The sequence below is a fragment of the Salvelinus alpinus genome, chromosome 2, assembly GCF_045679555.1.
Source record: "Salvelinus alpinus chromosome 2, SLU_Salpinus.1, whole genome shotgun sequence".
NCBI classification, from domain to species: domain Eukaryota; kingdom Metazoa; phylum Chordata; class Actinopteri; order Salmoniformes; family Salmonidae; genus Salvelinus; species Salvelinus alpinus.
This window is the reverse complement of record NC_092087.1, coordinates 31,632,027-31,649,526: the sequence shown is the minus strand read 5'-3', so window position 1 is coordinate 31,649,526 and position 17,500 is coordinate 31,632,027. Positions and strand designations below refer to the sequence as shown.

Genomic DNA, 17,500 nt, shown 5'->3' with positions numbered 1-17,500 from the left:
ACACACACACACACACACACACACACACACACACACACACGCTGAATGACTTGGGCTATCTTATAAGGCGTAGCCTCGGTTTCTTTGATATCTTATCAGCACCGTGTCACAGGTTCTCTCACTACACACCACATAAAGAGAGATAGAGGGATTCAAGTGAGGGATAAAGGGATCAGAGAAGGCTGACAGAGAGAGAGAGAGCTGTTAAATAATGTAGACGGACACACAATAACAAAACGCTCTGCTCTACCAAGGGAGCCTGATGTAACCGATAGCAACTGATTCATTATTGATGGAAGGCTGTAGAAAGCTACACTGACTGACTGACACTCAGCACTGGCTAGTTGCTGCGTTCGCTGGTAGTGTGTGTCTGGGCTGACTGATATAGTAGTACTCACTGTAGAGTCCTACACTAGTCACTAGAAAGTCATGCTAGGAAGAGTGAAAGTGACAATCCGTCAGCAATTGGAGCCCGTCCAATAGGGGCCCGTTGTAGCATGGGCTGACTGACACACAGTGGCTGTGTGGAGGAGAGTCGCCCGTCCAATAGGGGCCCGTTGTAGCATGGCTGACTGACACACAGTGGCTGTGTGGAGGAGAGTCGTTGATGAATGCAGCTTCAGGATGTTACTCACTTGATGAACTGTCCCATGTCATCACACAGAGCCTCACAGCCAGGCCATTTACACTCTCCATGGCCATAGAGAGGATGGGAACCTGCATGCTCCTCGTGGCTGAGGGAAGGAGAGAGAGGGGAGGGTGTGGGGAGAGAGAGAGAGAGAGAGAGGGTGAAGAGAGGGAGAGAGGGGGGAGAGAAAAATAGCAGGTTAGAATGATGTGAAGCTAACATAACAGATGTACATACAACACATACTGTACAGACATCACATACTGTACAGACATCACATACTGTACAGACATCACATACTGTACAGACATCACATACTGTACAGACAACACATACTGTACAGACAACACATACTGTACAGACATCACATACTGTACAGACAACACATACTGTATAGACAACACATACTGTACAGACAACACATACTGTACAGACATCACATACTGTACAGACAACACATACTGTAATGACAACACATACTGTACAGACATCACATACTGTACAGACAACACATACTGTATAGACAACACATACTGTACAGACAACACATACTGTACAGACATCACATACTGTACAGACAACACATACTGTACAGACAACACATACTGTACAGACAACACATACTGTACAGACATCACATACTGTACAGACAACACATACTGTACAGACAACACATACTGTACAGCCATCACATACTGTACAGGCATCACATACTGTACAGACAACACATACTGTACAGACATCACATACTGTACAGACAACACATACTGTACAGACATCACATACTGTACAGACAACACATACTGTACAGACATCACATACTGTACAGACATCACATACTGTATAGAGAACACATACTGTACAGACAACACATACTGTATAGACATCACATACTGTACAGACATCACATACTGTACAGACATACTGTACAGACATCAGATACTGTATAGACATCACATACTGTATAGACAACACATACTGTATAGACATCACATACTGTATAGACAACACATACTGTATAGACATCACATACTGTATAGACAACACATACTGTACAGACAACACATACTGTATAGACAACACATACTGTACAGACATCACATACTGTACAGACAACACATACTGTATAGACATCACATACTGTACAGACAACACATACTGTATAGACAACACATACTGTACAGACATCACATACTGTACAGACATCACATACTGTACAGACATCACATACTGTACAGGCATCACATACTGTACAGACAACACATACTGTATAGACAACACATACTGTACAGACAACACATACTGTATAGACAACACATACTGTACAGACAACACATACTGTACAGACATCACATACTGTATAGACATCACATACTGTACAGACATCACATACTGTACAGACATCACATACTGTACAGACAACACATACTGTACAGACATCACATACTGTATAGACATCACATACTGTACAGACATCACATACTGTACAGACAACACATACTGTACAGACAACACATACTGTACAGACATCACATACTGTACAGACATCACATACTGTACAGACAACACATACTGTACAGACATCACATACTGTATAGACATCACATACTGTACAGACATCACATACTGTACAGACATCACATACTGTACAGACAACACATACTGTATAGACAACACATACTGTATAGACAACACATACTGTATAGACAACACATACTGTACAGACAACACATACTGTACAGACATCACATACTGTATAGACATCACATACTGTACAGACATCACATACTGTACAGACATCACATACTGTACAGACAACACATACTGTACAGACATCACATACTGTATAGACATCACATACTGTACAGACATCACATACTGTACAGACAACACATACTGTACAGACAACACATACTGTACAGACATCACATACTGTACAGACATCACATACTGTACAGACAACACATACTGTACAGACATCACATACTGTATAGACATCACATACTGTACAGACATCACATACTGTACAGACATCACATACTGTACAGACAACACATACTGTATGGGAAGAGGAATTAGTGATCTCATTTGAGATGACCAATGATAGATGAAAGCACACATCAGAACCACAGAAACATGCCTCGGAGCAGCAAAAACACACACACAGTGCAGGCATCCACTGTTCCACACTAAGGCCGTAGTTCCTTTACTGTCATCAGAGCGTAAAGTGAACATGTGTGTTCCTCCGTTTCAAACGTTCATCCTCACAATGCTCCAGTCACCCCCCCCCCCCCCCCCCCCCCCCTCCAGTCAGTATGGGCGGGCAGAGAGACCCAGACGGCCCGCCTGATTGGTGTGTAGGCCGGCGGTCTTATCCCTCATATGCCGGTTGTTCTGGGACATGGCTGTATGCTTTATTGTGGTGAGACAGTTCTCTGTGTGTGTGTGTGTGTGTGTGTGTGTGTGTGTGTGTGTGTGTGTGTGTGTGTGTGTGTGTGTGTGTGTGTGTGTGTAGCTCTGGGATGTTGAATCTGGTTTGGGCCTGGTCCAGGCCAGTGACGGCAGGTCCAGTGGCTGTGTGTGTTTGGTGTGTGTCCAGTAGCCAGTGTATAGGGTTCACAGTGTGCTGTAGATGAGGTTTGGCCCAGCCTGGCCTCATGTCTGACATACTCCCACAGAGAGTTCACAGTTTATTTACATGAAATCTACCAGCATCCAGAGACATACAGGCTGGAACAGCAATGTTCACATGTGTTTGTGTTTGTGTGTGTCTGTGTGTGTGGAGGAGGTTAAGGCTTCTCCCAGATCCACATCACAGGGCTGTATAACACAAACCATCCCTCTCACAGATGGGACCATCTCAAAGACAAGCACATACTCATCCCCTCATCTCCTTCCTCTCTTTTCCCCTCTCCTCCTCTAGTCCACTCTCATTGGGCAGATGTGCTGGCAGTGGTTGTGCTGTGTGTGTGTGTGTGTGTGTGTGTGTGTGTGTGTGTGTGTGTGTGTGTGTGTGTGTGTGTGTGTGTGTGTGTGTGTGTGTGTGTGTGTGTGTGTGTGTGTGTGTGTGTGTGTGTGTGTGTGTGTGTGTGTGTGTGTGTGTGTGTGTGCGTGCGTGTTGGCTGTGGTTGACTCCGCTCAGTTCAGAAGCTGCTCAGACTGCAGAAACGACAAACTACTGGCAACCACACACCAGTCCACATCAGCCATGCATTATCTGTAGCATGCTAGCCCTCTCCTTTCTCCTCCCTTCAGTCTCCTCTGCCTCCCTATTAGCAATGCTCGGGTAGTGTTAGCATGGGCCAGTCAAATAGCACAGAAGCTAGCTCTCTTATACTTCCCCCACACAGAGAGAGCATGTCCTCATTCTCAGCATGTTAGGTCTGTGTGTGTGTGTGTGTGTTACTCACTGGCTGCTGGATAGTGGGCCGCCTTTGGTGTAAGGCATGAGGTGTTCATCTCCAAGGTCTGTGTGTGTGTGTGTGTGTGTTACTCACTGGCTGCTGGATAGTGGGCCGCCTTTGGTGTAAGGCATGAGGTGTTCATCTCCAAGGTCTGCCTTGCTGAAGGAGGAGATCCATTCAAAGAGTCTTGCTCTTAAAGATGAAATGTACACAACCCACGGGTGAATACCGATGCACCCCCAACATCCTCAACACACACAATCTGAAACACACATCTCCCCTGAACACACACATACCCAACAAACACACACAAAGAATAACACTACATACACACAACACTTTTTCTACTTTGTGCTCACATTCGAACAAACCATTTCTCAGGTCACCCCTTCCTCATTCACTCCTCCTCCTCCCCCCTCTTCCTCATCCTCTTCCTCCTCCTCCCCCTCTTCCCCCCTCCCCCACCCTTCCTCCTCCTCCCCCTCTTCCTCCTCCTCCTCCCCCTTCTCATCCTCTTCCTTCTCCTCCCCCTCTTCCTCCCCCTCTCCCCCTCTTCCTCCCCTTCCTCCTCCCCCCCTTCCTCCTCCTCCCCCTCTTCCTCCTCCTCCTCCCCCTTCTCTTCCTCCTCCCCCTCCTCCTCATCTCATAATGTTCACCCAGACACACTCATGCCAAACTGGCCCCTGGACGGCAGTAGAGTAGTAGTTTGTGCTCCACTCCAGACAACACATGAGAAATCCAGACAACACAAATCAAATGACCTGAGGGCCGTTTACACTAGAATATTACACACACCAGCTTATTACACAGTACTTTACACAAATATACACACCCTACACACACACACACACACACACTATACACACTGTACACACTGTACACACACACACACACCTTACACACAGATACACACATCATGGCAGTCTAAAGACATAGTAACTATGTGTGAATTAGTTCCAGCACAGTTCTTCTACAGGGCACATGGAGCACATATCAGTCACACTGTATCACTATCTGTGTACAGTCGTGGCCAAAGTTTTGAGAATGACACAAATATTAATTTTCACAAAGGCTGCTGCCTCAGTTTGTATGATGGCAATTTGCATAGGAAATACGTGCCGTCATCATTGCTTTGCACAAAAAGGGCTTCACAGGCAAGGATATTGTTGCCAGTAAGATTGCACCTAAATCAACAATTTATCGGATCATCAAGAACTTCAAGGAGAGATGTTCAATTGTTGTGAAGAAGGCTTCAGGGCGCACAAGAAAGTCGAGGTGAAGACTTTTGGAGGATGGCCTGGTGTCAAGAAGGGCAGCAAAGAAGCCACTTCTCTCCAGGAAAAACTTCAGGGACAGACTGATATTCTGCAAAAGGTACAGGGATTGGACTGCTGAGGACTGGGGTAAAGTCATTTTCTCTGATGAATCCCCTTTCCGATTGTTTGGGGCATCCGGAAAAAAGCTTGTCCGGAGAAGACAAGGTGAGCGCTACCATCAGTCCTGTGTCATGCCAACAGTAAAGCATCCTGAGACCATTCATGTGTGGGGTTGCTTCTCAGCCAAGGGAGTGGGCTCACTCACAATTTTTCCTAAGAACACAGCCATGAATAAAGAATGGTACCAACACATCCTCCGAGAGCAACTTCTCCCAACCATCCAGGAACAGTTTGGTGACGAACAATGCCTTTTCCAGCATGATGGAGCACCTTGCCATAAGGCAAAAGTGATAACTAAGTGGCTCGGGGAACAAAACATCGATATTTTGGGTCCATGGCCAGGAAACTCCCCAGACCTTAATCCCATTGAGAACTTGTGGCCAATCCTCAAGAGGCGGGTGGACAAACAAAAACCCACAAATTCTGACAAACTCCAAGCATTGATTATGCAAGAATGGGCTGCCATCAATCAGGATGTGGCCCAGAAGTTAATTGACAGCATGCCAGGGCAGATTGCAGAGGTCTTGAAAAAGAAGGTTCAACACTGCAAATATTGACTCTTTGCATCAACTTCATGTAATTGTCAATAAAAGCCTTTGACACGTATGAAATGCTTGTAATTATACTTCAGTATTCCATAGTAACATCTGACAAAAATATCTAAAGACACTGAAGCAGCAAACTTTGTGGAAATTTATATTTGTGTCATTCTCAAAACTTTTGGCCACGACTGTACATCACACTCTCTCTAGATCTATCAGATGTGTGTGTGAGCATTTGTGTGTGTGTGTGAGCATGTGTGTGTGTGTGTGTGTGTGTGTCAGCTTTTCAAAATGCCAGTCCTCTAGCAGTCCATCGCGTAACAAGCTCTCGCCGGGGGACACAGTCATCTAACAATAACCCAGATAATAAAATACATTTCTGAAATATGGCCTCGATGGTGCATTCATATGAAACGTTTGTAAAGCACCCAACTGTACCTGTCTCTATATCTGTCTCTCTTTGGGGTGTGGTTGCTTTGTCCGTTGTGCAGGCTGTGCAGGGTGCTGTGTGTGTTTGCTTTGGGGAAGGAGGATGAGGTAGAGTTGGTGCTGAGGTCCAGACCCTCTCCAGTCTGCTGCTGCTGCTGCTTTAGGGCCTCCTCTGCAGACTGCACCCCCGACACCTCCTTCCAAAGCTGCTGCAGGTCCCCAGGACACATGGCTGCAGGGTGGAGGAGGAGAGTGAGGGATGAGAGGGGAGGAGAGGAGAGTGAGGGATGAGAGGGGAGTGAGGGATGAGAGGTGAGTAAGGGATGAGAGGAGAGGAGAGTGAGGGATGAGAGGAGAGGAGAGGAGAGTGAGGGATGAGAGGAGAGTGGGGGATGAGAGGAGAGGAGAGTGAGGGATGAGAGGGGAGGAGAGTGAGGGATGAGAGGAGAGGAGAGTGAGGGATGAGAGGAGAGGAGAGTGAGGGATGAGAGGAGAGGAGAGTGAGGGATGAGAGGAGAGTGAGGGATGAGAGGAGAGTGATGGATGAGAGGAGAGTGTAGATTTAGAGTTATTGGATATTAGTTATTACTCACAAAACCACCATAACCCCCCATCCAGTTACACATGTATCTACATGTATGCACTCACACACAGAGAGATTCACACACGCACTCACACACAGAGAGACTCACACACACACTCACACGCAGAGAGACTCACACACGCACTCACACACACAGAGACTCACACACGCACTCACACACAGAGAGACTCACACACGCACTCACACGCAGAGAGACTCACACACGCACTCACACGCAGAGAGACTCACACACGCACTCACACACAGAGAGACTCACACACGCACTCACACACAGAGAGACTCACACACGCACTCACACACAGAGAGACTCACACACGCACTCACACGCAGAGAGACTCACACACGCACTCACACGCAGAGAGACTCACACACGCACTCACACACAGAGAGACTCACACACGCACTCACACACAGAGAGACTCACACACACACTCACACGCAGAGAGACTCACACACGCACTCACACGCAGAGAGACTCACACATGCACTCACACGCAGAGAGACTCATACAAGCACTCACACGCAGAGAGACTCACACACGCACTCACACACAGAGAGACTCACACACGCACTCACACGCAGAGAGACTCACACACGCACTCACACGCAGAAAGACTCACACACGCACTCACACACAGAGAGACTCACACGTGCACTCACACACAGAGAGACTCACACGTGCACTCACACACAGAGAGACTCACACGTGCACTCACACAGACACTCAGTGGGCCGAGCCCCTGGGAGTGGTTAAGTATGAGGAACATTATGGGGTATGAACTGGAGGAAGCTAAAAGCTAATTTCTGCAGGTTTTTGTTCTCTTTCTACATCTCCCCTATTCCCCAGCCTTCCCTGTTAGTAATTACTGCTGTCCAATGCTAGCAACGCTTCTTCTGTTGCTGCGCTGTGTCTGAGTGTGTTTGGGTGCGTGTGTATGTGTGTGTGTGTGTGTGTGTGTATGTTGTAGCTATTTTTCCTCATATTTCGCTGTGAGGGGAGAGAAAGGTCCACCCAGCAACCCCCCATCACACACACCTGACCCCTTGACCCCCTCTGCATCTGGCCCAAGCTGTCCCTGAAAGACACACACGCGCACACACGTACACACACACACACACACACATGATCCTAACAGAAATCCAAATATTATGTCTGCTCCTTCTACATTCTCCTCTCAGCCAGCCAAAACAAAATCCTCACTCTAGAGGAATGGAACTATGTGTGTATATCTATGTGTGTATATCTGTGTGTGTATATCTGTGTGTGTATATCTCTGTGTGTGTATATCTGTGTGTGTGTATATCTGTGTGTGTGTATATCTGTGTGTGTGTATATCTGTGTGTGTGTGTATATCTGTGTGTGTGTATATCTGTGTGTGTGTATATCTGTGTGTGTGTATATCTGTGTGTGTTTGAGAGAGAGAGTGTATGCATGTATGTGTCTGTGTGAACAGCTATCTTTATTGGATACCGCATGTGTGTGTGTGTGTGTGTGTGTGTGTGTGTGTGTGTGTGTGTGTGTGTGTGTGTGTGTGTGTGTGTGTGTGTGTGTGTGTGTGTGTGTGTGTGTGTGTGTGTGTGTGTGTGTGTGTGCGTGTGTGCGTGTGCAACCACTAGTGTGTGTGTCTAGATGTCGGAATAGACATTATGCATGGGTCAAGTTAGATTAACGCAGAAATGAAGTCGCCCCAATCGACAGCAAATCAAATAAATGTAAAGGAACGATTAATTTACAGTTTCTCAGTGTTTGCAACAGCCAACTGTAAGCTATGTATGCTAAAACTAATATGAAGTATATATACTCTATAAACTCAATAGACAATCTGCCCACCACATACACATGTACTCACACATGCATACCGGACTGATGGAGGGACGCTGATGCGGGGCATTGGAGCGCACACACAAACACACACTCCACGTGTAGTGGAGCTCAGAGCGGCAGGGCTACCAGGGTGTGTATGTATGTGTGTGTGTGTGTGTGTGTGTGTGTGTGTGTGTGTGTGTGTGTGTGTGTGTGTGTGTGTGTGTGTGTGTGTGTGTGTGTGTGTGTGTGTGTGTGTGTGTGTGTGTGTGTGTGTGTGTGTATGAGTGTATGAGTGTGTGTGTATGAGTGTGTGTGTGTGTGTATGGCATGGCTGACCAGAGGAATGCTCTTCCTCACGCCTGGCTGAGCCGTCACAATGGATAGGCTCTTTCACACTGCAGGGAAATTCCACTCTGACGAGAGGGAGAGAGCCAGTAAGACAGAAGAAGAGGAGAGAGAGAGAGAGAGAAAGAGAGGCAGAGGAGAGAAAGAGAGAGAGAAAAAGAGAGGCAGAGGAGAGAAAGAGAGAGAGAGAAAGAGAGGAAGAGGAGAGAGAGAGAAAGAGAGGAAGAGGAGAGAGAGAGAGAAAGAGAGGAAGAGGAGAGAGAAAGAGAGAAAGAGAGGAAGAGGAGAGAGAGAGAGAGAAAGAGAGGAAGAGGAGAGAGAGAGAGAAAGAGAGGAAGAGGAGAGAGAGAGAGAGAGAGAGAGAGAGAGAGAGAGAGAGAGAGAGAAGAGGAGAGAGAAAGAGAGGAAGAGGAGAGAGAAAGAGAGGAAGAGGAGAGAGAGAGAGAAAGAGAGGAAGAGGAGAGAGAAAGAGAGAAAGAGAGGAAGAGGAGAGAAAGAGAGAAAGAGAGACTGAGGGATAGAGAGAGAGAAAGAGAAAGAGGAGGAGATGCCAAAGCCCAGGGTTTAAAGCTGTCTGATAAATTTCAGTCTTCTAATCTTAAAACGTCTACAGTCTGTCTTTCACACTCATTCAGTGTGCAGTACTTTAGAGGTGAAGTCTGGAGTAAAAAGTCTAGGCCTACAGAACTGAGGGGTGGGGGTTGGGGTTGCTAGTGTACTGCGATACAGAGAGAGAGAGAGGCGAGGGAGGGGGAGAGAGAGAGGGAGGATGGGGGAGGAAACTCTATCCTGGTCTGTGTGTGTTCTTGCCAGTCGGAGATTTAGTAATGTTGCGGCCACTTTGGAACGCCAAAGCTCTGTGTGTGTGTGTGTGTGTGTGTGTGTGTGTGTGTGTGTGTGTGTGTGTGTGTGTGTGTGTGTGTGTGTGTGTGTGTGTGTGTGTGTGTGTGTGTGTGTGTGTGTGTGTGTTTGTATGCGTGTGTACACTCTTAAAGCTGGGGTTGGTTATGAAGAGCCGAGCATACACACACACACACACACACACACACACACACACACACACACACACACACACACACACACACACACACACACACACACACACACACACACACACACACACACACACACACACACACACACACACACACACTAGGGAGAGACAGAACAAGAATGAAGGGCTGTGTGTCTGGCTCATCTCAAGCATTAACACAGACACACATAGATACTTCCTCCTTTCCCCTCTTGGAACTCTGAATTTGGTGGCATATTTTACTTATTATCCAAATGACTGCCTTCCACAAACAATCAGGCCCAGCTTTTATCTTTTATGAGCTGACTAAGTTAACAGGCTTCACATGTGGCTGTAGGTACTGGGGCTGTGTGCGTGTGCGTGTGCATGTGCGTGTGTGTGTGTGAGTGAGTGTGTGTGTGTGTGTTTGAGTGTGTGTGTGTGTGTGCACACAGCTTGAGATGATGGCTGGGCTGAGGGTAGTGCTAGCTATTTAGTACTGTCATTATTAGCACTAAAACACTCCCACCAACTGGCAACCAGACCTCTGGGCTATGTCTAGTAGGGAGGTATGGAGGAGGGGGAATTTGGTGGGTAAGGAAGTAATGGGACTTGAGAGGTTGGGTAAAGGTGAGGCTGGGTGTGTGTACCTTGCTGCAGGCTCTGCATGGGGTTAGTGGGCTGTAGGGAGACCAGGCCTTGTCTCTGCAGGTTGAGGATGTGCTGCTGCTGAAGCTGCTGCATCTGAATGAGCTGCTGCTGGAAGGCCAACTGCTTGTTACCTAGCTGCTGCTGTGGAGAGAAAGAGAGAGAAAGTACTTACTTAGTTGTTGATAAAACTCTAAAATGTATTTCCCAGTATTTCTACCCCACTCCATTGGAGAGCATTTGTATTAAGGTTTAAGGAAGCCCATTTCATCAATGCATCTCAGGTACATTGTAAAATGGAGTCTGAAAGACTCCACACAGACTAGCAGTGTTGGAACGTAAAACTGTGAGACCCCAAAACTTGAATCTGTTGTATGGGGACTCTTGAGGAAAGAGAGAGATGGAAGCAGGGAAGGAAGGGATGGAGGGAGGAGGTGAAGGGGTGAGTGGTACAGACTACATGGCATGTGGCGATAACGTCAGTGCGTGTCGCGGTGATAAATGTCCCCTTTCCTGGTTTCCCTGTCGGTGCCGTCCCAAGCCTGTGTTACACTGTTTGATGTCCCCCTTGAGAGATGGCCCTTATCTTCCCCAGATAACAGAAGGAGAGGAGAGACAGCGAGAGAGAGGAATAGAGAGAGAGAGAGAGAGAGAGAGAGAGAGAGAGAGAGAGAGAGAGAGAGAGAGAGAGAGAGAGAGAGAGAGAGAGAGAGAGAGAGAGAGAGAGAGAGAGAGAGAGGAGAGAGAGAGAGAGAGAGAGAGAGAGGGAGAGAGTGAGAGAGGAGGAGACGAGGGGTGGAAAAATAAATAAATAGAGGTTTTTCTATCGGAGAGCAAGCAGCGGCCGACGAGCCTTTGAACAGACAGGAGGAACTCACAGGAAGGCCACGAGGTCACTTCCTGCCAGACTGGGCGTCTGGGGAGGTAGGTTGTGTGTGTGTGTGTGTGTGTGTGTGTATATATATAGGGAGGCAGAGGGTCACTGTGTCAGCACAACAGGCATTCCCTCCAGAGAGGGAAGAGAAGAGAAGTCCTCCAGCAGGAGACTGACCCTCCAGTTACAATGTTACACTTGTTGTCTTGACTTCTGTCACAACTACACACTCAACAACCTTCTCGTAGACCAAGCACAATATACTTTAGTGTATACAGATAGATCTTTTCCTGACCATGTAACCAGGACCTAGAGTTTTTCCTGGTCTAGTCATGTGGTCAGGAAAACCTCCTGGCCTTATCTGTAGCTCTTGATGCCCACCTAAAAGCTGTTAGAAGCTTTCTTCTACTGTTCAACACTTTCCCTCCCTTGGTCCATCTCTCCTTCTCTCTGGTACTGTCTGTCCATCTCCCCCCCACCTCCCTCTATCCCACCCTCTCTCTCCAGAGACATGGTAGTGGTTCTTTAACTCATTGTGTGTGTGTTCTGTTTACATTAGCCGCGGCTGAGTGGCCAAAGCTAGCGCAGTAACAGGCTGTCAACGTGATTTATGAGCACATCACACACTGTCTGAGCCTGCCAGTCTCACACACACACACACACACACACACACACACACACACACACACACACACACACACACACACACACACACACACACACACACACACACACACACACACACACACACACACACACACACACACACACACACACACACACACACTGCCAGTCCCAAACGTCTAGTGTGACAGACAGTCACTTCATTAAGCTGACTTCTGACCAGCTCCAATGCACCAGTCACACACTCTTTCAGCATCACTTCAACACAGAAAACAACTGGAACATTCAGAGAATACAGAGGGGGTCAAAAAGTGAGTCATTGACGTACACATGTTAAAAAATGCACTTTTTCTCCCTCTCTCTATCCCTCTCTCTATCCCTCTCTCTATCCCTCACTCCATCCCGCTCTCCCTCTTTTCATCTGTTGAGTGACCAGCAGAGCACACAGAGCTTTTACTCAATGAATCTATCCATTCATCCACTTGATGTGTCTATTATTATTACAACTATTCATCAGAATAAGTTAAGAAGGACTGATTGAGTACTCATGTGTAGTACTCCCCATAAATATATCCCCTAGGCCCTTCATCTAACCCCTATGCCCTGAGCACTTGATAAGTAGGTGACCTATGTAGGCCTATGTAACCTACCTGCCATACCCATTCTAACCAGTAGGGTGAGCACCTCCGGGCCTCGAGGTCCTCAGCAGTGCTGCTTCTCTTTCTTCCTCTCAGACCTGGGACACCAGGTGAGTGGAGACTCTGGCCAATCAATGACATTAACCATTCAATTAACCACCAGCTAGAGAAGAAAACAACCAGTGTTGTACTGCTGGAGGCATTGGACTATTGATTGCTATAAGGCAGTGAGTTAGACTGTAGATCAGGCTTTAGCTGTACACAGGGGAGGATATATGTCCACAACAGTGGGAGCGGTGAGCCATCACACATCAGCTTAGTGTGTGTGTGTGTGTGTGTGTGTGTGTGTGTGTGTGTGTGTGTGTGTGTGTGTGTGTGTGTGTGTGTGTGTGTGTGTGTGTGTGTGTGTGTGTGTGTGTGTGTGTGTGTGTGTGTGTGTGTGTGTGTGTGTGTGTGTGTGTGTGTGTGTGTGTTTGTGACCAGTGTTTGTGACCAGTGTTTGCACTTGTCTGCTTGTTACAGGAAAAATATAACCGGAGAATCGGACAGGAGTAAAAAAAAATAGAAAAGGAATCAGACACGGTCTCTACATGCAAGTCAACCACAACTGGTTTGCTTTGGTCACGGTTGAGTTGGCTGACCGCTGTAGGCAAGGGGAGAGAGGGTCCACAGGGAGAGGGGGATGACAGAGGAGGGAGGGAGAAAAGAGGGAAGATCTAGGCCGAGCCTCCTCATGCGATTCCCACAATGGTCTCTGTAGGCCATGAGCTCCCTAGAAGTCTTCTCTCTTTCTTACCTGCTCTCTCTCTCCCCCTCTCTCCTCCCTCTCTCACCCCTCTCTCCTCTCTCCCCCCTCGCTCCTCCCTCTCTCCCCCCTCGCTCCTCCCTCGCTCCTCCCTCTCCCCCTCTCCATTTCTCTCTCTCTCACCCTCTCTCCTCCCTCTCTCTCACTCTCCCCCCTCGCTCCCCCTCCCCCCTCTCCATTTCTCTCTCTCTCACTCTCTCTCACTATTCTCTGTATCTCTGCCCCTGCCACATCCCTCCTCTACTCTCTGAAAATGTCAGGTTGGATGGGGAATATGTACTGTATGTGTGTAAGGTTGGATGGGGAATATGTACTGTATGTGTGTAAGGTTGGATGGGGAATATGTACTGTATGTGTGTAAGGTTGGATGGGGAATATGTACTGTATGTGTGTAAGGTTGGATGGGGAATATGTACTGTATGTGTGTAAGGTTGGATGGGGAATATGTACTGTATGTGTGTAAGGTTGAATGGGGAATATGTACTGTATGTGTGTGTAAGGTTGGATGGGGAATATGTACTGTATGTGTGTAAGGTTGGATGGGGAATATGTACTGTATGTGTGTAAGGTTGGATGGGGAATATGTACTGTATGTGTGTAAGGTTGGATGGGGAATATGTACTGTATGTGTGTAAGGTTGGATGGGGAATATGTACTGTATGTGTGTAAGGTTGGATGGGGAATATGTACTGTATGTGTGTAAGGTTAGATGGGGAATATGTACTGTATGTGTGTAAGGTTGGATGGGGAATATGTACTGTGTGTGTGTCAGGTTGGATGGGGAATATGTACTGTGTGTGTGTCAGGTTGGATGGGGAATATGTACTGTATGTGTGTAAGGTTGGATGGGGAATATGTACTGTATGTGTGTCAGGTTGGATGGGGAATATGTACTGTATGTGTGTAAGGTTGGATGGGGAATATGTACTGTGTGTGTTTAAGGTTGGATGGGGAATATGTACTGTATGTGTGTAAGGTTGGATGGGGAATATGTACTGTATGTGTTTAAGGTTGGATGGGGAATATGTACTGTATGTGTGTAAGGTTGGATGGGGAATATGTACTGTGTGTGTGTAAGGTTAGATGGGGAATATGTACTGTATGTGTGTAAGGTTGGATGGGGAATATGTACTGTATGTGTGTAAGGTTAGATGGGGAATATGTACTGTATGTGTGTAAGGTTGGATGGGGAATATGTACTGTATGTGTGTAAGGTTGGATGGGGAATATGTACTGTATGTGTGTAAGGTTGGATGGGGAATATGTACTGTATGTGTGTAAGGTTGGATGGGGAATATGTACTGTATGTGTGTAAGGTTGGATGGGGAATATGTACTGTATGTGTGTGTGTTTGTTTTTGTGAGAGAATCCCTTTATGATTGCTCTCTTAGACACCTCTGACAACTCACAAGCCTAAATTGAACCAAAGCCCCCTCCCAACACACCCTATTTGACAGTAATCTGGTGTGATCTGTTGGATGCTCTTTGTCGTTATGTGTTGTGATCCTGCTTGAAACCCACCGGGATCCCTGTTAGTGTGGTTAGACCTGGTGGAGGAGTGTGTGTGTTGGCACAGTTTTCAATGCTTGCGGGGGTTAATTGACAATTAAAAGTGTGTCAGGCAACTCCGATAGTGAGGCGACAAAAGGATTTTACCTCAGGCTTCACGCACGCGCGCACACACACACAAGGCATAACGCAGAAGCCATGTAAATGAATCCTTATGCTGCATTAACACAGAGCTCTCTATCAGTGAGGTTTACCATGGTGTGTTAGTGCAGAACAATGAAATATATGCACTACTATAACCCCTGTTTGGAGAGCCAGACTACACAACACAGGCAAGAAGACCGGAAGAGGAGAGAGGGAGGAAAGGAGAGAAGGAGAGGATAGGAGGACGTTAGGAGATAGGGAAAGAGGATGATGAATAGAGGAGGGTAGAAGAGGTGTGAGCTCTGCCCCAGTACAAACACTCTGTAAGTTACAGCACTTCACCTCCATGTGCCCTACATACTCCACAATCCCCTAACTGACGTGTTGGCCACTTCAACTGTGTACGAGTGTGCTTGTAAGTGCGCTTGATAACATCGCTCCGTAGGGGTCTCACCTCTTTGGCTGCCTGCTTCCCAGCTTGCTGCTGCTGCTGCTGAGTCAGAAGCTGAAGATGCAGCTGCTCCTGCTGCTTCTTATAGTACTCCTGTAGCTGGAGAGAGAGGGAGGGAGGGAGGGAGGGAGGGAGGGAGGGAGGGAGGGAGGGAGGGAGGGAGGGAGAAATGGGAAAGGGAGGGAGGGAGGGAGGGAGGGAGGGAGGGAGGGAGGGAGGGGTAGAGAGAGAGAAAGGGAGGGAGGGAGAAATGGGGGAGGGAGAGAGAGGTAGGGAAAGAGAGGGTGGAGGGAGGGAGGGAGAAAGGGGGGAGAGAGGTAGGGAGTGAGAGGGGGAGAGAGAAAGGGGGGAGGTAGGGAGAGAGAGGGTGGAGGGAGGGAGAAAGGGAGGGAGAAAGGGGGATAGAGGTAGGGATACAGAGGGTGGAGGAAGGGAGGGAGAAAGGGGGAGAGAGGTAGTGAGAGAGAGGCGGAGGGAGTGATAGAGAGGGGGGAAATAGGGAGGGATGGAAGGAGGGAGGGAGTGAGAGAGAGGGAGTGAGAGAGAGGGAGGGAGAAGGAAGGAGAGAGAGAGAGGGGGGAAGAGAAAAGGGAAGACAATTGAGTCAACAACATTTCAATCTTCAAAAGCCTGCTGTGAAAGAAAACCTCAGGCCTAGCTGCAGAAACACAAAGCATAACAAGAGCAGTGAGAGTGAGGCGGTGTGTGTGTGTGTGTGTGTGTGTGTGTGTGTGTGTGTGTGTGTGTGTGTGTGTGTGTGTGTGTGTGTGTGTGTGTGTGTGTGTGTGTGTGTGTGTGTGTGTGTGTGTGTGTGTGTGTGTGTGTGTGTGTGTGTGTGTGTGTGTGTGTGTGTGTGTGATATGTGGTGTACACGGTTTCTTTTGCTCTCTCTCTCTCTTCTGCATCTCCATGAAGGCCGTGCATCATTGTTGTGCCTCTGAACGAGACAAGCTTTACAGACAAACTACAAGACAACAAGTTTCCCCAGCAACTAAAGCAGGTACACGTTACCGTAATGTGTATAGGTGTATAATGTGTGCAGGGAAGCTGCAGGAAGTGCCTTCTCAACGGGGGGGAAGAGGTAGAGAAACTCACTAGCATGATCAGATACACACACACACGTCCTTGGAGATAAAAGGTTGACTCTCACGTGGTAAAAGGGTGAATGAGTTAGAGAGATGCAGTAGCATGACCCAACAGGAGTGTTCTGTCCCTCTAGGGGAGGTGTGCTGCTGAAGCCATGGAGAGACCCACGTAGCCGTCTGTTTTAACTTCCTTCCTTTAAAAAGAGTTATTTAATGTTCACCTGAAACACCTGGACAGAGGTGGGTGTGTGTGCGTGCGTGTGTATATACAGGGCAAGAGGGGGTGTAGTGAGGTTTGAGGCGCCCTGTAAATCTTGGTGCCCTACAGTACCCGGCATGTCAAGGGCGTCGCCATAGCGCCAGAGACAGATGTTAGACAGACCCATGTTATTTATGGGCTGCCTGACTTATCACTGAGGTAACAGTCTGAGCAGAGGGGTGTGTGTACGTGTGGGATGGGGGTGGAGGGAGGAGGGACAGGTGTTCTGCAGCGGCCATTTTGTTGGAGAATCAAA

At 47.6% G+C, this 17,500-nt stretch overlaps 1 protein-coding gene across 9 annotated transcripts in view; it reads right to left on the bottom strand.

Annotated features, from left to right (window-relative positions):
* LOC139558886 (forkhead box protein P4-like) overlaps positions 1–17,500 on the bottom strand; it is a 168,172-nt gene that overhangs the window by 27,077 nt on the left and 123,595 nt on the right. For 2 of the 9 annotated variants that reach the window (XM_071374402.1, XM_071374413.1), the window contains exons 5-10: positions 15,904–15,999; positions 13,004–13,114; positions 10,858–10,999; positions 6,449–6,671; positions 4,126–4,224; positions 636–734 (exon numbers count right to left, since the gene is read on the bottom strand). In XM_071374402.1, the coding sequence (XP_071230503.1) occupies positions 636–734; positions 4,126–4,224; positions 6,449–6,671; positions 10,858–10,999; positions 13,004–13,114; positions 15,904–15,999 (770 nt within the window). The remainder of the gene's footprint in view (positions 1–635; positions 735–4,125; positions 4,225–6,448; positions 6,672–10,857; positions 11,000–13,003; positions 13,115–15,903; positions 16,000–17,500) is intronic. The other 7 variants (XM_071374415.1, XM_071374423.1, XM_071374419.1 and 4 more) reach the window with 5 other exon arrangements.